At 42.3% G+C, this 23162-nt stretch overlaps 1 protein-coding gene across 6 annotated transcripts in view; it reads left to right on the top strand.

Moving 5' to 3' along the window:
* The window catches only part of LOC147017780 (homer protein homolog 3-like), a 117200-nt gene that overhangs the window by 24929 nt on the left and 69109 nt on the right, over window positions 1-23162 (top strand). For all 6 annotated transcript variants that reach the window (XM_085896739.1, XM_085896742.1, XM_085896741.1 and 3 more), the window contains exons 3-5: window positions 11681-11812; window positions 14524-14646; window positions 14852-15051. In XM_085896739.1, the coding sequence (XP_085752865.1) occupies window positions 11681-11812; window positions 14524-14646; window positions 14852-15051 (455 nt within the window). The remainder of the gene's footprint in view (window positions 1-11680; window positions 11813-14523; window positions 14647-14851; window positions 15052-23162) is intronic.

Genomic DNA, 23162 nt, shown 5'->3' with positions numbered 1-23162 from the left:
CACGAGAAACAACAAAAGGCTCGTAATGGGAGGTAATCATAAATGCAGATGCAAACAATGACTCTTCTCAACTCAAAATCCGTGATTGGCCGAAATGAAATACCATGATCACTAAATTCGAATCCAGGTTGCTCACGATTGGTCGAAACGTGCGGTATTTAGGTCCCTGCCGAATGTCCATCCTGAGGCCGCCGGGCACAGATCATTCTGCACACCGGCAGGTTGCTAGCCAACCACGAACGCCGATTGGCACGGCAAATCTGGCTAGGGTTACACTACTTCGCGTGATACCTTACCTGTGGACGGCTGGCTAATCGAGGTCAGTACCCTCAGCACACATTACTGCCGAGCATTGCAGTGAGTGTGCGTTGGCTGACAAAGCAAATTGTTAGGGTAGAACGTCCTATCTAACCTTACTTGTGCACTGCATCTGACCAATAAAGGAAAAGACAACTGAGACAGAATGGAAATGCCAACAAACAATTATTTATTACAAACACACAAGCAAGCAATCATTTAAAAGCAAGTATTTATAAGCAAGAAAACAAAAAGGCACACAAGAGCAGATTTAACAATAACACGTATTCTTCTTCAATCTTACTGAAACAAAAGACTTGGCCATCATTCACTCAGGGGCGAAGAATAAAGCAAGAAGGATTTGAAAATAAAATAAAAGTAACGTATGGAGAAAAGGAAAGCAGTCTTTCCTTCTCTCCCTCACCTCACACAAATATACAGGAGAATGCGAAGGAAATGGATTGGGAAGATGGGCAGTGGCGATGGGGACACAGCCGCATCCTTGAGGTGTCCAGAGCCAGTAGGCGAGTCCTCTCTGGCGTCACAGATATGCGATTTGTCCCTCCTCTGCCTCAGCTTCTTCCTCCTCAGGCTTCCGTCAATGAGGGGCCGCTGTTCACCCTCCTCGACGTTCGTGCCTGACAGGATCGAGAGGGCAGTATGACGCTCATGGAAGGGGTGTTCTTTTTCCACAGAAGCTCGACACCAACTGGTCGTGGAATCTTCCTTTCTTTACCCTCACACATTTTTGTTCCTTCCCACACGAGCCTTCGCGGTCTTTGAGTCTTCTGCTCATGCGAGCTTTTCTTGTTCGTTTCTCCTTTCTGCATTTTCTTCTGCTTCTTGCCTTTTGCTTCTTTCCTCTCTGCTTTCTGAACTGTCTGCTCAGGAGTGGTTTTCGTCCCTGCTCGCACGAGCTTGTACCATGTGCGTCTCTGCCTTTCTGCTTCTTCTTCATATAAGTTTTCTTCCTCTCCTCCCCCAAGTCTCTCCCTCTCCCATTGGTCTGCAGCTGATGACTTGGTCCCATTGGTCCGCAGTTTCACTTGTGGAAAATACCACGCCATTTTGAAGGAACTTCCAGCGCCGCAACCACCCCACCCTTTACATGCCTAAAGCTGCGATGAGAGCCCCCAAACCCCCTCCTTAGCATGTAAAACCCTCACTCGCACTGTTTTGCACTGTAGCACACCCGCGAGAAGCACCGCATCTCGCAGACCACGACAAGAACCAAGTGCCACGAACATGCATGTGAGACGTGACACAAACATGCATGCAAGAGCACCCGATGGGTTACCGAAAAATGTGTGGATGGAGGGAACACAGAAAGGAACCCCACACGACCGAGGGATGACCGAACAGCCGTTGGATTGAAAGTAAGACCGTTGGGGTGAAGGAGGGACTTTTGAAAGGATGTTTGATGAAGGGGAGATTATTGGTGGACCGTTGAAACGGGCCAATGGGGTAAAGGATGGAAGATTGAAAGTAACAGAGGGATTGAACAGGATGATACAAGGAAATCTAACAGGTGGAGACCATTCAGCCCATCATGCCTGCACGAACACCATACTAATTTATCAACACAACATCCAAGAAGAAAATGCCAAAACAAATTAAAATTTTATTTTATTTTTTTTCAAAGTTTTTGTAACTTTTGTATTTTTTTTTCTTTGTCTTCTTCCCCTCAGAGGAGAGGGCATGGGCTTGGTTAAAAACATACATAAACCACACAACACCCCTTGACAAGACCCTCACTAACAGCACTCCGTACACACGTACATATTCACCCATTAATGCTCAAACTACCTAAAAGTCCTGTCAACATCCCTATACCCCTCCATCTGCATAACATCCATGTACCTATCTAATTCTACTTTAAACTTACCTACTTTTTTGCTGCCACTACCTTTCTCAGGAGCCCATTCCATGCATCAACAACTCTGAGTAAAAGTCCCCTGTCTTGCTACCGTCTTAACTCTCCTCTTCTTTACTCTCAGGCTATGGCCCCTGGTCCTATCACTGTCTACCCTGTTGAATAATTAATCTGCACTTATTTTATCTGTACCTTTCATTATCTTAAACATCTCTATCATATCTCCTCATAACCGCCTCCTTTCTAGTGTATAAAGCCCTGTCTCCTTCAGCCGCTCCTCATAGCTGAGTCTAGCTCGGCCTGGAATCAATTGAGTAGCCCTGTGCTGAACCATCTCTATGGCATCCATGTCCTTCCTGAATTATGGTGACTAGAACTGCACACAATATTCTAGATGTGGCCCTCACTAAATTCCTGCACAATGTGAACACCACCTCTTTTGATTTATAATTGATCCCCCTCCTTACACAGCATAAAACCCTATTTGCTTTACCCATAGCTGCCTGGCACTGTGTTGCTTGCTAACCTCCCATGTCTATTACCACCCCCAGATCCTTGTCATGTGTGACACGCTCCAAAATTACCCCTTGCATCCTGTAAACTCTATTTTCATTGTTATTTCCCATCCCCAACACCTTACACTTCCTCAGGTTAAATTCCATCTGCCAATCTTTTGCCCAATCTATGCAGGTATCAATATGTTCCTGAATCTGATCACCACCCCCTCTGCTATCAACCTTCCCGCCAAGCTTTGTCATCTGCAAATTTGGAAATCTTATTCTTTACCCCATTATCCATATTGTTGATGTAAATAATGAATAATAATGGTCTGAGAACTAATCCCTGAAGTACCCTACAACTTACATCCTCCCAGCAAGACATCCTCCCACTCACAGCCACTCTTGCTTCCTACCACTAAGCCAGTTTGCAATCCAATTAGCTACCTGTCCAGTCATTCCACAAGTCCTCACTTTGGCTAACAACCTCCGATGTGGACCCATTAAATGAATGCCTTCTTAAAGTCTCGACATACAATGTCCACTGCCTTTCCCTCATCCACCCAATCAAACACTGCTTCATAGAACTCTAAAAAATTTGTGAAAGAGGAACTACCTTTGGTAAACCCATGCTGACTACATTTAATTAGTTTGTATTTGTTTAAATAGTTCCTCATCTGGTCCTTAATTAATGTCTCCAACACCTTCCCCACAACTGAAGTCAAACTAACAGGTCGATAGTTTCCCAATTCTTCTCTGTATCCTTTCATAAATAATGGTGTTACATTTGCGACTCTCCAATCCTCCGGTACCTGTCCTGACTCCAGTGAACTATTGAAAATATCTGTTAACATCTTGCTTACCTGTTCAGCCACCTCCATCAATACTCTCGGGTGCATATTATTTGGACCCAGAGCCTTATCTCCTCTTTGATTACCTAGCTGTTCATTTACTTCTTCCACTCCAACCTGGATCTTCTGTAAAAGCCCTTCTTCACCTCGTTGATAGATACTCTCAGCTCTTGGCAATTCTCCAAACCGTTCTTGTGTAAAAGTTGAAGAAAAATACCTGTTTAATAAGTTTACCATCTCACTTTCATCACTAACCACTCTTTCGATGCTAATCCCCAATGGGCCCACACTGGTCCTAACCTGTTCTTTTCCCCTGATATATTTAAAGAATGCCTTGCTATTATGTTTAATATTCTTAGCCATGTCCTACTTGTACTCTCTTTTGGCTTGCTGAGTTATTTTCTTCACTTGCCTCTGTTTACTCCGATCGTGATATAAATCACACTCCAGTCCTGCTATTTTAGACCTAATAAATGCCTTCTGCTTCTCCTTAATAGCGTTCCTTATCTCGATTCTCAACCACCCTGGCCTCTTTCTGCTTCTAGTTTTACTCCTCATTGGAATGTACTTACTCTGCACTCTATACATTTGGTCCTTGAAGGTTTCCCATTTCTCTGATGCTGATTGTTCTATTGTTCGCATCTCCCAATCTGCATCACCCAACTCTCTCCTCATACCCCCAAGGTTTTCCTTCCTGAAATCTAATAGCCTGACACTACTTTCCTGAACTCTAACCCTTAACAGAATCTTTGCACACACATAGTTATGGTCACTTGCTCCAAAATGCTCCCCAACCTCCACCTCCTCCACCATATTGGGATCGTTACTTAACAGGTCTGACACTGCACTCCCCCGAGTGGGCTTATCTACAAACTGGGTTAAAAAGCAATCCTGGACTAAATTATGGTGTGAAGAAAGAAAAATTGAAAGCAACAGAAGGGGGGGGGGGGAGGGAAGACATTACACCGGACAAATACAGCCCAGCCAATGCATGCCCACACCAAGCAGCCCTTTGACAAGGGACCAAGGACTATCTAAACAAAGACTAATGAAATAACTCTTCCTCTGGTCACCTACGTGTCTATGTATGCACTCCCCTTGAGGTAAATTTTCCAAAGCCATCACATATGTATGTATGTATATATATATATATATATATATATATATGCATGGGAGGGGCTTGACAGCCACTGGACCGCCAGTTCGTGAAAGAATTGGGCAAAAAAAATGGTGAAACTACAAATGCCGAATCCATGAATGGCACGAATGGAGCCCCTTACTTAATATGCTCATTCTGCTTTAAGCTCAACCTCTGTCGATTATTATCATTCCAATCACAAATTAGTGCTCTACCATTAATCTAACAAAATGCAATGTTACAAGCACTCGTGAAGTCGACTGCATCCCTGAGGTATTTCAATGATGTCATGGCAAATCTGCAAATGCCGAATCGGTGAATGTCACGGGTGGAAACCCTCACATTATTTCCTGATTCTCCTTTAAACCCAATCTCTGTATTATCATTCCAAACAGCATCATTTCAATCACAAATTGATACTGTACCAGCAATATCACAAAATACAAAATTGCAAACACACGTGAGGTAAATGAAGATCAACGCCATTCAGACGCTACATCCGGATCTGAAGCAGCTTCGTACGGATCGAAACTCAGTCATAATTGTATTGATGTGTTTATGAAACCTCACACCCAACTAAGGACACCGGCTGGGACCCCAAAACGTTCCACAGAAGGTTTGGCAGGGCTATCTCCAAAACTGAGGGAGTAGTTCGGGGACGGACGGACGGACAGACACTCCTGCTTTATAATACATACACACACACACACACACACACACACACACACACACACACACACACACACACACACACACACACACACACGTATTTATCAAAATTATCCCAACATCTGCCCGCACATGAGTAAATGGTAATGAGCTTTGTTATTGGGACTTCATGTCTGTGAAGCCTCAGCAAGTTTGTGTCCTTGGTATCTGCTAAGCCTCAGCAAGTGTGTCACAGGATCGACGATTATATGGTGCGTGTCACTCGGCAGTGCTAGAAAAAAAAAAGAGCACTTTGAATTTGACTCGGTCATTCGAGTGAAGTTGGAAATGCTGCAGTTTGAGCAATGTGCCATCATCAAATGTGAAAAATTTGGCAAGTCTGCCACAGAGGCACAGAAGAGCAGATTTAACAATAACACGTATTCTTCTTCAACTGACTTTAACAAAAGACTTGGCCATCATTCACTCAGAGGTGTAGAATAAAGCAAGAAGGACTTGAAAATAAAATAAAAGTAATGCATGGAGAAAAGGAAAGCAGTCTTTCCTTCTCTCGCTCACCTCATAAACGGCCTTGCCTCCCGAACAGAGACAATGATGCAGCCAAATAGCCAGCTCTTAACTGTAAGCATATTGACTGGATACTCTGAGCAAGTCTTTCATGTATGAATATCCCAAGTGATTTTTGAAGTTTGTCATTCCATTGAATATAACGAATGCGGTGGACCGTGAAAGATGAGCCACATAATGAGGAGACTGTGCAGGTCCTCACTCAACATTTCTGCAGATAGGCAATGGGCAATGGCAATGCTTAATCACAGTGTATAATGACTCAACCATTTCGGATGCGTCATAGGGGATGAAACATGAGTGTATACCTATACAATACTGAGATGAAGGTCCAGAATTCTATATGGAAGTGACTTCATATAGAATATAGGTCAAAAAAATTTGTTCATACCATGCAAGTGGATTGTTCAACCTGACAATGAGCGATGCCACATGTTACTACTTGTCCGTGAATTACTAACGAACTGTGGGATGATATTACTTCCACATTATCCTTATTTACCAGACCTATCACCACGTAACTTCAGACTGTTTCCCAGTCTGAAATGTCTTCTGAAAGGTCAGTTTTGTAGACACAGACACCTTTCAGTTGGCTGCAACAAATGCATCGAAGGAGGTTGCCAAGAAAAGCTTGCAGCCAATGTTCCAAGCTCATTATAAATCTGGGAAGAAGTGTTTTGAAACTCAAAAGAACTATTTGGGAAGGGATGTTATTGAAAAGTAACTTCTGTGTGCAGTATGTTCCTATGAAGGCAGTTCCTGAAAAAATTGATTTCTGTGTTTGTACAAGTATGGACTGGTGCAAACACATAAAAGATTTGGCAAATTTCTTGTCTGCATAATGTTCATTTTAAATGTAGACACTGCAGGGTACAAATCATACTTGGGGCAATCAAGAAATGGAAAGTCTCATCGAAATCAACACCAGGTGTTGTATTTCTTGTTCTGGTTTTGTGGTGCAGAAACCACCAAACCAAACCAAAACAACATAACATAGCACCTAAATATCTCGTGTTATAAAAGCCATTATCTACTGGTAATGTTAATCCCTGATTAGTTGAGTGCGACCACATTGCCAAATGTTTCACGGAGGATATATAAGCTGTGACATGATTGAGAATAGCGTAAAATTAAAGCTACGCTATATTTCGTAATGCATACAAAATATGAAGGAATTGATGGAGTATTTCATCCATCCATCCATTGGGACCATACTCTGTGCAGAGCGTTTGCTGCCAAAGCAGTCTCCTTGGCTATTGGGTACAATCCTGGATGAGTTGCCACTCTGACACAGGATACCAGCAAGCTGGCACTCATTTTGTCGACTTCGGAAGGATGACAGGCCGAGTCAACCCCATCTGGTATTAATTCAACAGCCGAATTGGATTTGAATTCAGGATCCTAGGATCCCTAACAATCAAGCCAACACCAGGCAGATGGAGTATTGAAACACCTTAAATGTTTGAGTGACACCAGAGCTGGGACATTTCGTGGATACCGCAGGCATGGAGTTCATTGGCAATGTGCTATTAAAGTAAAAATATGCAAAAATGTTTCCTGCATAGTAAATTTGGATAAAACTGCTTGGCATCTTAGCCTTGGACATGGCTCAAATTATAATTTGTGTCCATTGTCCTTGGTATGTGACAATGTCCTCATCTTAAAGGGAGCAGCAAATTGCCTTGCTAGTTGTATCAATGGACTCTGTGGAAAGGGAGTTCTAGCTTGTATAAACATTCATCAATCACAAAGAACAAAGCCTAGAAGAGGGGTTTTCAATCAAGATATGTGAATACAAGTCATCCCAGTATTTCACAGGCAGGGTGATTCATCAGTGTGCCTGTCATCCCTCAGATGGACGTTAAACAAGAATCCCGTTTGCCGGTATTAGTTGGTGGATGTTAATGTTACCACGGTGTCATTCACAAAAAAGTACGCATGCATTCGCTGGCACCCTGACCAAATTACAAATTCCTGGCCGAATCGGCAGACGGTGCTGCATCAGCGTGACTGCCGCAACCACAGCCAATGATGCAACCCAGTAGCCTTGTGCTGTACGAGATATATATATATATATATATATATATATATATATATATATATATATATATATATATATATATATATATATATATATATATATATATTAAACACTAAACACCCCTTGACTTTTTCACGTTTTGTTGTTGCAGCCTGAATTTAAAATGGATTGAATTTAAAAATATTTATCACTGATCTACACAAAATACCCTATGACGACAAAGCGAAAACATTGTTTTTTGAATTTGTTACAAATTATTTCAAAATGAAAAGCTGAAATGTTTTGCATCAATAAGTATTCAACCCCTTTGCTATGACAATTCAAATTGCGCTTGGCAACATCCAGTGGCAAATTCAATTGATTGGACATCATTTAGAAAGAAACACACCTTTTTAGATAAGGTCCCACAGTTGGCAGTGCATGTCAGAGCAGAAACTCCATTATTATGTTCAAAGAACTGTCTGTAGAACTTTGAGATAGAATTGTGAGAAGGTGTAGATCTCCGGAAGGGTATAAAACAATTTCTGGCGTTGAAAGTTCACGAGAGCACAATGAGCTCCATCATTAGGAAATGGAAAGAATATGTAATTACCCAGACTCCTCCGAGAGCTGGCCATCCGACCAAACTGAGCAACTGGGCAAGAAGGACCTTGGTCAGGGATGTGACCAAGAACCCAATGACTCTCTGACAGAACTACATAGTTCCTTGGCTGAGATTGCATAACCTGCTGGAAGGACAACAGTCTCTGCAGCACTTCACAAATCTCCGCTTTGTAGGAGAGCGGCCATACGAAAGCCACTCTTGAGAAAAGGGCACACGACAGCACACCTGGAGTTTGCAAAAAGGCATGTGAAACACTGAGAGCATGAGGAAAAAGATTGTGTGGTCTGATGAGACAAAAACTGAACTCTTTGGTCTGAATGCAAAGCGCTACGTCTAGCAAAAACCAAGCACAGGTCATCACCCTTCTAACACCATCCATACCGTGAAGCATGGGGGTGGCAGCATCATGCTATGGGGATGCTTTTCAGTGGCAGGGACTGGACTGGGAGACAAAAGGATAAGAGGGAACAATGAATGGAACTAAATACAGGCAAATCCTTGAGGAGAACCTGCTTCAGAGTGCAAAAAACCTTTGACTGTGGCAGAGATTTATGTTCCAACAAGACAATGACCCCATGCATGCAGCCAAAACAACACTGAAATGGCTTCAGAACAAGAGTGTGAAAGTCCTTGGAGTGGTCCAGCCAAAGCCCAGATTGAATCCCATTGAGAATCTGTGGAAAGAGTTGAAGATTGCTATTCACTGACATTCCCTATCCAACTTGACAGAGCTGAAGCATATCTGTAAGGAAGAATGGGAGAACATGCCCAAATCCAGATGCGCAAAGCTTATACAGACATACTAAGAAGACGAGAAGCTGTAATCGCTGCCAAAGGTGCTTCTACAAAGTATTTACTCGGGTGCATTGAATACTTATTGACGAAAGACATTTCAGCTTTTCATTTTTAATCAATTTTAAAATTTCCTGAAAACATGTTTTCACTTTCTCATTATGGGGTATTTTTTGGCAATCGGTGACAAAAAATTTAAATTTAATCCATTTTGATTTCAGGCTGTAACACAACAAAATGTGACAAGAGTCAAGGGGTGTGAATACTTTCTGAAGGCACTGTAAATTATCCCATGATGTCTTTTACAAAGAGGTGAGTTATTGCTGGCCTCCTGAATAAATTCCAAATTCCTGCCGAAAGTGGCTGCAGTCAAATGTCATACTTGGTCAGCCAGTTCATGACTTGGGAAAATTTTTTCCTGGTCAACCCCACAAGGATGTGACAACAATTGGGTGGTGGTTGTTTCTTGCAGTGGTAGTTTTGATTTCTGTCTTTTCTTTCTTTTTTTTTTTTCTTTCCCTTTGCTCTCCTTATTGTGTAGTTGTTTTTTTTTCAAAGTTGTTACTTACTTTTTCTTTAATTTTCAAACCAGTAGCATATGAAGCCCTGCTGTCCATCTATCTTATTGACCACTCACTACCTGTATGTTTTACTTCTGTTTTATATATGTAATTCTCCTACAACATTTGATTTGGGTTAAAAGATTTCAAAACTACACTCTGTAATTTCATTGAGTAGCTTCTTCTGAACCTATATTGTGAAGATGGGCATACACTGGCCAAATCTCAGCCAACATGTTTTCAGTGATATATATTTTTTTGCCCTTGTGTGTTGTATTGGCTGGCCATCGTATACCATCCCACAACATGGGTTCTCTCAAAATCGGCTAAATTCTTTTTCAGTACAGCTTCTTGTAACCAATGGGAAATGCTCATGTAAACACATTTGAGAGTGCATACTTCGATGAGGGATTGTTTATCTTGAGTATGAAGAACTATCTTCCCAAAATATGCCAATTCTATCTCAGTGTGATGTGTCGATAAACCTTTTGGAATCGAAAATTGCTTTGGCTGATCTCCACCAAATGTTTTGTCCATGCTCGAGCTACTGAGGGTCAGGTCATGGGCACAAAATAACCCCCAAATACCCCCCTCCCCCGCAACCCCAACTGGCTCATTATAAAACACAACCAGCTGACCAGCATACCACATTAATACACCACCAAAATAATCCAGGGAAAAGGAAACTGGAAGTGCTTGGGCAAGCAAATACCTTTGTAACTGCTCACGTGCATCCATAATATTGAAGATCACACCAATTACGATGCAGGAATGAGCAGAATCGCAGTGATGATGGCATGGCTTTGTTTTGACATCAAAATAGTTTCCTATGCATCAGCACACGACCAGAAATGAGTTGCGAATCACCTATAAAAATGGCAGCATGCTGAGGCTTTCTCTCAAGGCTTGAGAAAGCTTGTGGACAACAAGCGAAACATTGCCTTGGGCTGACTCTGCTCTTTCCTGTTTGGTTCAAAATTGGTAGATGAGAGTTACCTTACTTTTATTGTTGGCTGTGCCTTGCCTACGTCAAAATTTATAATCCTAATGGCAAAAAATGTGTGCGTGCACGCGCAATATTTACAATCATTATGGAAACAGAGGAAAATTTCTAGAAAATGGCATTGAACCATATCTCGTGTAAAAATGAAATACAACATAACAGCCAGTTGGTGATGTAGTACACCTTGATTGGTTATGCAAGCAATGAAGTTACACACCTGTCGGACTAAAAGTATAGATGGTGATATCATTTTAGTGTGGTGAATACTATGGCTCATGAGAAGGAAATATCACTTAAGCATATAGAAATTAAAAAAACGTACTCACTTAATTAATTAATTAATTAATTAATTGGCCGATGCTGAATCTCAGCTCCTGGAAAAATGAGGAGACGAGGGTAAAATGGCAGCCTACTGATATTGGGATAGTGAAACCACAGTTGGACACAAACAGGGGAATTGACAAATAGAATAACAGGAGAAAGGTGCAGAAGAAACCCATAAACTGCAAGTAAGACTTGTTAGGAAGGTGTAGTTAGTGGTAGAAAAGTTAGGGATTGTGGATAACATGAGATGGTGGTGCACATGCATTGCTTGCTTGAATCCCTGTAGGAAATGGTATCATTCAACAATCTTTGGAAGGCATTTTGCAATGGGTGAAAAGAGGGACAAATTGTGGGGGTAGGCCTGGATTTTGAGACTTTAACCAGGAGAGTTTTTGCATTTCCTTGGTTTTAAATTACGTCACACTGTACTCTCATCGAAACTACTTTGACATTCTGATTCACAGGTCATTGTGAACAGCACTGTTACTCCAGGCATGACCTTCACCAAAACGTCGCAGAAGTTTGGCCAGTGGGTGGATGGGCGAGCAAACACTGTCTATGGGCTTGGGTTCTCTTCAGAGCAGCATCTGGCAAAGGTAAGGACCATGGCCCTTTCTTTTTCTGCACCGACCCAGAGCCTCGAGATAAACTCTTGAAAACCTCGTTGCTTTTCTCTTTGTTGCATCATATATATGATGTTTTTTTTATTTCACTTGATTTTGATCATTTATCTTGCCTGCTCTCCCGACCTCCCCTCGCCCCCCCCCCAAAAAAGTTGAAATATCAAACCAAAGTCTGTACTCACTATGCACTCAATTTAATTTTGGAACGGCTTGCCTTTTGTTGCCCTCGGTGAATCGCCCCTTTCAGTGTTCCCAAATATTGGGGCTTCTTGCTGTTCAACGAACATTGTTCAAGTTGACATTGACTTCTCATTGTAGAATGTGTAAAAATGATACTTAAGTGTTAAAATTCTGTGTCCAAAGTGAGTTGTACAGCAAATTGCATTAATTCTGGTTAAAACTTTAGACTGAGTAAAACCAATATGGTGGCCAATGCAGTTATGTGTGTAATGGATTAAAGGTCTATATAATAATAACAATAATAATACAAGTTCCTTTTCAAAGAACTTTGATGGAGGGGGAGTCCATTAGGCCCATCAAAACTTGTGCCGTTATCATCAAGCTATGGTTGTTTTTAAGTGCTGAGCATCAATAAAAGAAGTGGTGGACAGGTTGGGTGTGCCACAAGAACAAGCCAATTAGATTTTGGTTAAGGTACAGATCCAGATGCAAGAATTTTAAAAGTGATTCTTCACCATTGAGAGATATGGCGAAAAATGATATATGGTATGATATTTCAAAAAGTTGTGGACGGGTTACGACAAAACTTGATGGATGAGTTGGGGAAGGGGGGGTGGGGGGGATGATGAGAACAAGCCTATTTAGATTTTGCTTAAGGTCCAGTTGCAGATCCGACCTATGAGTGAGCTACAAAATGTAAACTGTTCAGCCTTGCTGAGGTATGCATTTTACCAAGTACCATTCTAGTTTATCCTGTGCTTCAGATGGCTTGTCTGGTTTGCCATCGTCTTCCTCCCATGGCTCGTAAATGCAAGGCTGCATTTCCCAGCAATATTATCTGAATTGCTGTAGCTTATGACACAATTACAGCCCACTTTACTCTCCTGACATTCATTGCTATAACCATTTAAAATCCTCAATTTAGAAGAGATGAGAAGAGCAATACTCAGATTCTGACTGATGCAAATATCATCTGCCATATTGCCACAGCAGAACTCCACCCCTCACCGAATACAATGCCGCAGCTTATGGCACTTATTGATGGATGTCGTACAAAGCAAAAACACTTATTCTGGGGTTATTTATTTATTTATTTAAATCCCCCCATCTACCCCCCAGTTTTTGTCTCACTTGTTTCTAACTTTTGATAAGTGGGAAGCTATCTTCTTTTTCTATTTAAAAGTTCTATCTGTCACTATTGTAAGGAAACATCACATTTGTAGCAGTTATTAAATAAGTTGTATCTCACTTGCAACAGACAATCTGTCACCATGACCTTCCGCCCAATCATCACGACACCCCACCTTCCTTACTATAACCAACTTCATTCCTTACAATCTATAGTTTATGTATGAAGCTTTCATAAAATTTGAAATGAACCCCAATCCTTTGTTTGCAAGAAAAATGATTAAAACAACTGTATGTTTAAATACCTGAGTGAACTTAAAAAAATAAATGCTTTTCCCAAAACTTTAGGTATATTGTTTAACTTTGATAACAATAAAACTTTCGGTATATTGTGCCTTGCATCCCAAGTCGCCTTGAGAAGATAGCAACATAGGTCCCCTCTTGAAACCGATACAGTTCCAGTCAGAATGATTTTTTTGTGGTACCACTTGGAGGGAAATTTCAGGATTTTGTTCCATCTTTGATAAGGTGTGGTGATGTTCATCCAAATCAGAATGTTCTATGACTTGAAGTGAGACTTAAAGTGATGTGGTTCCCAGAATGATACCATTTTTGTGGTAGTTGATCATATGGATCTTGGGGCTGAGAAAAGTTGTTTTTAGTATGGAGAGAGTTGTTATTCTTTACACACACAGGTGTACTGATGCACACTAGTTTGTTATTTATACAGTGTATTCTTTATATCGTACACACTTGTAGCCATGTGTTAGGAGATGGATGCCGGTTTGAGATTATTATGCACCGATTAAGAGAGCAGTGTTACCCTGGATGCAGTCAAACTTCCTAAATGTTGTATTGAATATTCCTATCAAGGTGAGTAGTGAGTGTTCCATCATACTTCTGACTCGTGTCTTCAATATTGTGGAGAGGTTTTGAGGGGTCAGGAAGTGTCAGTTGCTGCAGAGTACCAAGCCTCTGTTCTGCTTTTTTCAGCCATTATGTTGACATGGCTGGCCCATTTCAGCTGGTCAATAATTGACTCCAAGGATGTTGATACGATAGGACTATTGGATGATGGCTTCATTGGAAGTCAGGGACATTCTGTTGGGATCTCTCTTGTTGGAGATATCCATTACCTGACATTTATTTGGTGGAAATGTTGCTCTCCATTTATTCTTTCAACTTCGACATTGTGAAGGAATTGGAGTAGGCATGCACGTCCTGCTTTCTTGTTGGAGGTGTTAAATGATGAATGGTGCTGAACATTGCGGTTGTCATTGAACAGCCCCACGTCTGACTTTACTGATGAGAAAACACAAAGGATTCAATTTACCAAGTTGTTCCCCCCACACCATATTCTTCTCCCTCCTCTTTAGTTTGCAGAGAAGTTCCGGGACGTGTGTGAGGCAGCACGAGCTGCACGGGAGAGGCTCGAGACTGAAGGTAGTGGGGGTGGTGCTGGGGGAGGGGGCTCCCCAAGGAGTCGGCGGGGACGTCAGGTAAGCATGAACAAACATAAGTTAATGTGAGCAGGTACTGGGGTGTTTTCTTTTCTTGTTATTAGATGAATTAGTGTTTCTTCACTTGGTTCTCTTATTTGAAGTGTTACACCTTCCTCCACTCAAGTGTGCATATGGCAAACCATGTGAGAATTGCAATACCTTTTGATAGAGTATTCAAGAATAAATGATGCCATATTTACAGGATTCCATTGGAAGTGACCAGACGTCCTCACAGCATCCAGGAGTCTGTGCAAGTAGCAGTATGGGAAGTGTTGATAGTTCTGGGACAGCAGGACCCATTCTTGGAGGTGGGGCTACTGGTGGCCTGTCCAGTGGAGGGGGTGAAACTGACACAGAACTTCGACAAGAAAATGAAAGGCTCAAGAGTGCTTTAGCTCAGAGGTAAACAAGTGTTACAGTTGCAGGATTCAGATGGCAAACATTGATTGTGATTGTAAAATGCTAATTACCCCATGCATGCGAAGCCAAAAGTGGGGTTAAGCAATTGGTTCACTTCTGTCTGTCTGTCTGTCTGTCTGTCCGTATGTCCACAAACGTCAGTTTATGATTGAGGAATAACTTAATTTCAATTGAATGTTAAACTGTATTTTGAAAATGAACCTGTAGCTCAGCAGTACTTTGGCTCTGAATTTGTTCCAATTGTGAATGTGCAGAGGAGTGAGATAATTTTTTTTTTTTTTTTTACTCTGCCTGACTGGCAGTCAAACAAGATCGAAAATAATTCCAAACAGGAGACTTACTGTTTTTAAGGACTTCAGAAAGGGCATACATTTAACTAATGTAAGATGTTAAATGAAGGGGTGAATAAGACAACAGTAAACCTTTCGTTCATTTTCTATGACGTTTAAATTTTTTATTTTGTTTCAATTTAATTATAGACTTTAACACCGTACAATACAATCGCCTTTTTGGTACTTTCAAAACCCTTCCGTTTATTAGCAGTACTTTGACAAAATATCACGGCATTTTACATCATCACGACCAATCAAATTTGCCGCTCGTAGACCCCGCCCATGTTTTTGTTTCTCAAGGTATTGTAGGGTAAGGTGTTCTATGAACTTTCTAGTTTTGTTCGTGCAGTTTTGTGGATCTGTCCCTTTCAAAAGAGTGGCCCGTCGTGTGCTTGTACTCTGGCCAAATTGCAAATTTCTACAGCACTCTGTGATAGAGTGACAACCTGTCAAGGGTTGAATCTCTACCATATAAGCTGCTTCAGTTGAACCAATGCTATAGAAACAGTACTGGACCTCTGAAGATTTGAAGTTTTATCTTCCGTCCAGGATTTCATTGGGGGCAAAGCACACAGATCTAACTAAAACTTGTTCCTCTATCAGTACTGATATTGTATTACCTGTATACAGTGCGAGTCACAAGCAAAGGTGGAGGTCCTTTCAATGTTTTCTTTCTTTTCAATTCTCCTTTTGTTTACTGTATTGTTGTTTGTAGGGTAGATGGGGGAATTTCATAGGAAAGATCGGATTATGTAGAGTTGCTTGATCGGTGGCCGTGTAGGATACATTTCAATGTAAATTAAGTAGGGAAACTGTGAGCTTAAATGTTACGTGTCACCACATGGGGTGGGGGGTGGTGCTGTTTTGATTAGGTAGGGATTAGGGATAATTTCTCCCAGTATGTAATTGCCCCCTGTGACCTTCTCCTATGTTTTTGCATTTCAAGACCCGTGATTAAAAAGGGATCCACATCCTTAAAACGACAACAACTGAGCTGCACATTCAAGTAGGCAAGAAACACTGTGTCCAGGCATGACAACTAACAAACCATGCCCACGGGAGTGGATAATTGATGGGCATGACGTCAGAGTGGAAGAGAGTGAGGTGAGGATGAGAGTCTCTTGTTGGGTGATAAGAAAGCAGTCAAGACAAAGGTTCGGAGCGGAACAGAAGCGAGAGAGGCAGGATCGGCAGTTGAAATAGAAGGGCATTATGGCTGGCTTCCCCACGACATGGTGAAGAAGACTGCATGATTCTTGTGTTCATGCTGAGGTGAATTGGCTCGTGTGGTAGTGCAAGATGCTGGCCATTGACTGTTGCTGGATCGTGTGAGACCAGCTTCGAAGCCTTGTTGTTGTTGTTCCATCGGGGAAAGAGACCGCCATTTTGCAGGGCAGCGGCGTCAGCAAGTGCGATCGAAGAAAGAAGTTGCCCGGCAGTTTCTGAGCCCTGGTGTTGAGTATCGCCGCCCGAATTGCCTCCTGTGCGTTTGCTCAGCCAGAGAGCAGCCGAGTGCCATTTTGGGCACATTTTCCCACACAGTGACGAAGCGGTTTATCAACCTTCAAGCTTGATGGTTGACAAACTGCTTTATTCTGTTCCCTTGTCTGTATTAAAGTCTGTGTGGAGGGACCTCAAAATTAGATTTTGTTTTACCTCATGTTCAGTTTTTATTATTACTCTGAATTATTACCATTGGAAATATTTGATTTATTTTCATTAAACCCTGTATTTATTCAAGTTGCTTGTATTGTCTATATGTCGTGGGTTCGAGTATGAACCCCTGTGCTGTGCATCCGTCTGCTTGCATGCCTTTGCCACCCTCCCGTCCCGCACGCACCATAATCTCCCGAGAATCTCGGCTGTTCGCCTCCAAAAGGAAATCACTCGACTATCCGTCCAGGTCGGAGCAAACTCCCTGGACGCGACAGTATTAAACCCTACCTTGAGTGTTCTTTCTCATCCATCATCTGAGTATCTCAAGCTGTACTTTCTAGAAAACTTTGATTTGAAGATTTAAAAAAATCTTTTATAGAACACCACCTAAACTCTTCAGTTGTAATTATTCAATCCTGGATTTCAAAAGCATTTTATTTTTTAACTTGTTTTTATTGTGGCAAAATTATTATCCTTGGTGAATATTATTTTATATTCACGTTTGCAATTTTGAAACCGATCTGGCACAATGTTTCTTAATTTCAGTGAAGCTTTTAATTTTTATCAACATCTCCACCAGCCAAACTATAATTATGGTCACATGCATTGAATCTTATCGTCCATTAAAATGATTTAACAAAGTTAGAAGCTACAGAAATCATTCTTGCCTTGCAATCCTTTTCACTAATTGGATTTGTGCATCTGATTTTAATGAAAACTTGATTGGAGGACTCATTATCTTGACTCCTCTGAACACCCACAAATACAAGTCTTACCAGAAATCACTTGTGCTTGAAACATTAAAACAACAATGCCATTATTTAGAGCATAAAATCAGAACTCAGGTTTCCATTGACCGTGTAGAGTAAAGGAAAAATAAAACCTCTGGCACAGACTACACAAATCAGATACTGCCATCTTAGATCTGCAATCAATGGGAATCTTCTTTTCCCGCTTGCTCTGATGAAGGGTTAAGTGATTGTAAGCAGTGATTGTTGGCATTGTACATTGCATCACACATCAAAATAACTTTGTGTAGAAGTTGTTTCGTAAATTTCTGGACATGGCCATGAAGGTCATTTATCAACAGAAATCAGTGGGCCAGTGTTACTATTCGCTGAGCGAAGAGTGTAACTGGTGCAACAATGCATTAGGGCTTTATTTCAGAAAAGGTAATGCATTATATTATGGAGATGGTGAAAACAAAATTATTGTTTGGTGCAGTTTCTCAAACTATTGCTTATTTGGTCCCATAGTCAGCCTCGGCCCAGATAATTTGACCCAGTATATCACCATGTTTTAAAAACGAGTTTTTACCTCATTAATGGAATAAGGGCTTGGACATGGACACACAATGTTTCATGTAGGATGGTGAAACTTCCCATGCTGTGAGAGTTGTTCTTGGCTTTCTTTATTAAGTTTTGAAAAAGCATTGTTACGGATCCGGGGTTCAAGTTAGAATGCTAGGGGAAGTGCTCTGGTTCCTCCCGAACATCCATTCCTGAGGCCACCGGGCACAAATAAGTTCATGCTCCGGTGGGTTGCCGAGCAACCACAAGCGTCAATTTGCTATACCAATCCTGCAGAGTTACACTACCTCACATGATACCTTACGTGTGGATGGTGGCACCAAAGGGGGGTGGGGGGCGTCTCATGCCCTCGATGCGTACTCTAATTACTCACCGGATTAGGTGCAGCCGAGCAGAGCTGCAAGTATGCACCGGCTAATTGGAGCAAATTACATGGGGCAGAACTTCCTGGCTATACTGCATGCGGACTGTGCTGGACCAATAGGGAAAAGACGCTATGAGCTGGTTATATTTATAGCGCAGGTTTATTAGTCACAAGGGAATGCAAATATTTACAAAATAGGACACAGTGTAGAACTAACCTGATATTAAACTTCTACAATCTTAATTATACAATTGATATGACAGGCATCATCAGACAAACACCTGAGGAAAGTTTGAGAGGGGAGAGAGAGAGAGAGAGAGAGAGAGAGAGAGAGAGAGATAGAGATAGAGATAGAGATAGAGATAGAGATAGAGATAGAGATAGAGAGAGAGAGAGAGAGAGAGAGAGAGAGAGAGAGAGAGAGAGAGAGAGAGAGAGAGAGAGAGAGAGAGAGAGAGAGAGAGAGAGATAGAGATAGAGAGAGAGATAGAGATAGAGATAGAGATAGAGATAGAGATAGAGATAGAGATAGAGATAGATAGATAGATAGATAGATAGATGTATGTTCTCTTTTGTTACCTTGCTTGGTCGACGGACGAACACAACCCAGTTGCTGAGGAGGGGAAAGGGGGAGGAAAACTACGGTGTCTACTGTGTTTGGCGGAGGAGGCGCAATGATTGGCAGATGAGGTGTAATGCAGAGAGGAAGGTGTAAAGATGTAGGTCAGGGGGTTTTGGAAATGAAGAAAAGAATGTGTGAGAGGAATAGCCTTAATGTGAGTAAAGAGGTATGCATGTGTAAATGCTAATCTTATCTAATTGCAATCTGTCTGGCTCTCACACTCGGTTGTGGACTCCATTTCGCTCGGTAACTCCAAGAACAAGAAGTGGGGGGGGGGGTACAGGAGAGAGTGGGTGGGCCAGATGGGAGAAAAGGGGCATAAGAGAGGCGGGTGGGCCAGTGAAGAGCTTTCTTTTATACTCCCATAGCAGGGCGGTGCTTGAGAAAGGAACACACAGAGTGATGAGTGTTTTCCCATGCCCCCATTGGTGTGTGAACTCGCACCACTGTGTTGGCCCTACCTCGACGAGTATTTCTCACTGGAAATTTCCTCATTTGCCTTGAACTCCGTCATGCGACAGAGCTCCTGGAATAACATGATGCGAGGGCATCTGGCAGAAGTCTCTGACCACGAACATGCACTGGACACTAAATGGGGGCCACATTTGAGCCGAATGCTCAGGCTATCCCCACGACGTTGAGCTGCACCCAGCACACACTTGTGCCCCAAGTTTGACGTCAGAACATCCAGCTCCGAGTAGCTAAAAGGGTACGGCCACTCCCTTGCCCCCTGCCGGTCCAGAGGAAGGGGGGTGGTGGTCGTTGGCGGCGACAGTGGTTGAGTGATGGCAGCGGTGGTGTAGTGTCGCAATTGTAGTGTGACGAGATTGTGATGGTGATGGCGGTCGTGGTCGAGATTGTGGCGTCGATGGTGAGTGTTGGTGAGTTTGAGCTGTGGTTTGATGATTACACTGAACAACAAAAATTTTTTACTGGAGATGTGTAAAGTGATTTAGACTAATTTGGGTACGCTGATTTCAAAAATCATAACCGTTTTGCTGTATCACGTCAGGATTTTCAGTAACAGAAATATTCCCATTGCCTAGAAGTCAGGATTTCAATGAAATTTACAAAAATTCATTTATTCATTTATTTCATCATGAATGCTTCAAAATTATAGAAATTACAGAAAAACTCCACTAGAATGTAATTAAAAATGCTTTAGGCATTTGGCTTTGCGTTTGTGCTGCTCTGTGTCAGTTTCACGATGCAGGAACCAGCAGAAATCGCCCATCATGTTCGGGTTGTGCCGCCCTTGGTAACGCGTCTCCATGAGTGAAATCTCTTGGTGGAATCGCTCGCCGTGCTCGTCCGAGACTGCTCCCAAGTTGTCAGGGAAGAAGTTCAGGTGCTGGTGTAGGAAATGGATTTTCAGGGACATCCTGGAGCCAAGTTTCCTGAAGGACTCCAGCAGCTGCTGCACTATTTCTTCATAGTTGTCCGCGCGCTCGTTCCCCAAGAAGTTGTCCGTCACAGCTTTGAAGCTCCTCCACGCTGCCAGCTCTTTGGGGTTTAGAGTTGTCGGAAAAGTTTCGTCCTTCATAATCTGTCGGATTTGCGGTCCAACAAAGACACCAGCCTTGATCTTGGCCTCCGACAAGGTGTTGCCAAACTTTTCCTTGAGGTATAAAAACCCACGCCCATTCAGATCCATTGCCCGTACAAAACTTTTCATCAAGCCGAGCTTTATGTGGAGTGGTGGAAGGAAAACCTTGGCTGGGTCGACAAGGGCGACATGCTTCACGTTGTCGACCAGGTACATGCTCTTTTCGCTCTTCCCAATCTTTCTTCGTCCAGTGATTCTTGTCGTCTCTGCTATCCCAGAGACAAAGGAAGCACATGTATTTCATGTAGCCTGACTGCAGCCCTAACAACAGCGCCACCACTTTCAAGTCTCCGCAGATGTGCCAGTTGAAGTCATTGTACTTGATGGAATCAAGCAGCTGCCGCATAGTCTCATAGGTCTCTGTCATGCCGAACGCGTGAGCCAGTGGGACTGATGGTTTCTCGTTGCCATTGTGGAGCAAAACAGCCTTCAAGCTGTTCTTCCGCGAGTCGATGAAGAGGCGCCAGTCTGCAGGATCGTGATCACACCCAAGTTCTTTCAACAGACCGTTGATGTCACTGCAGAATGTCATTGTGTCTTCCATCTCAAAGAACTCAGCCATGTCTCTGTGACGTGCTCTGAACAAGGATATCTTGGTGTTAGGTTCAAGTAGATTCCACTGCTGCAGCCTTGAACCAAGCAGCTCTGCCTTCGCCTTTGACAGCGAGAGATCTCTTACAAGATCATTTAAGTCTCCCTGGTTCAGAAGGTGTGATTCTTGAGTGTCGGGTTCAAAAGGTTCATCATCACCATCCTCTTCACCACTGCTTACAGCTATGTTCTGATCAGCTGGAGGTGTTGGAACGGGGTTCTCGTCATCATGAGGCACAGGTTTACGAGCAGAGACGCAGTCAGCGTACTTGATGTGACCTTTATTCTTCTTGTTGAAGCCGGCGATGCTTGTGCAGCAGAAATAACAATCATCATGATGATTCTGCGGCTCACGCCATATCATGGGCACCGCAAATGGCATGCTCGCGCGCTTGCCCACCAACCACTGAGTCAAGGTTGTGTGACAGCTTGTGCAGCAGATGTGTGGTGCCCAGCTCTGTTCTTGGTCCCCCACCTTACACCCGAAGTAGTGAAAGTAGGCGGCCTTCATTTTCACTGCTGTAGATATACTTCGCTGTTGTTCTTTTTTGGTATCCCGACCACAGACATAACAGAAGTTGTGAGGATGATTGGTACAGGAACGCCTACTCATCTTTATCTGAAAGAAAGAAATATAACACAAGTTAACAACAATTGTACGAAATAGACATGTTAAAGACATATGTAAATTTCATTGAAATCCTGACTTCTAGGCAATGGGAATATTTCTGTTCCTGAAAATCCTGACGTGATACAGCAAAACGGTTATGATTTTTGAAATCAGCGTACCCAAATTAGTCTTAATCACTTTACACATCTCCAGTAAAAAAAATTTTTGGAAATCTGTTGTTCAGTGTTATGGGATTATTATGAAGGTGTTGCGATGGTTGTAGAAATGTTGTCGTGTTGCGTTTAGAGCACAGCAAAGGTCTGAGGTGAGTGTCGTTTTGAGAATGGCGTGAGGTTTGAATGAGGTTTTGGCGGCAAATGTTAATGAGGTGCTCCTGTTGCTGGGGGTCTGTGGCATGCATGCTTTCATGCTAGAGGGGTCTTATGTGAAGTAAAGTAAAATAGATAAAATAATAATGAATGGGGATAAGACCTCCCTCAAAGCCCTTGCAACTAATTTTTCCCAGAAACCCACTAGACATAAGGAAAGGGTTATCTAAAATGAATACTAATGAAATAACTGCCTCTGGACCGCTATATATTGTATGCCATAGCCTTGGGGGAGCATGGACTTCACAGAGTCACAACAGTATTATTTCTCTCAATTTTCCTTACAGGCACCAATGTGAAGCCATGGGTCGAAGGACATACTATTACTATGACTATTTATCCACGTTCCCAACTAAGGGGCTTAGCGACCCCCACAACTGTCTTCACTTTCTGCCAACATTCATGTGGGCCAAGACCCACCTGGTGTTAATTTCAACAGCCTAAGATCTTAAGCCAGCCACCCGAACCGTTAAGCCAACACCAGGCTCCAGAAATTAATGTTGAGATGAAATAAAAAAAATCTTCTCTAAATGTCACCTTGATTTGCACAGGCATTTGGTACAATATGGATAGGATCACCCCCAAAATGCATATTTTTACATCAATTTTTCAA

Source organism: Eptatretus burgeri, chromosome 10 (genome assembly GCF_056783735.1).
Source record: "Eptatretus burgeri isolate ZD-2024b chromosome 10, Ebu_testis_v1, whole genome shotgun sequence".
In the NCBI taxonomy this organism is placed as follows: domain Eukaryota; kingdom Metazoa; phylum Chordata; class Myxini; order Myxiniformes; family Myxinidae; genus Eptatretus; species Eptatretus burgeri.
This window is presented reverse-complemented; position numbering and strand designations above follow the sequence as displayed.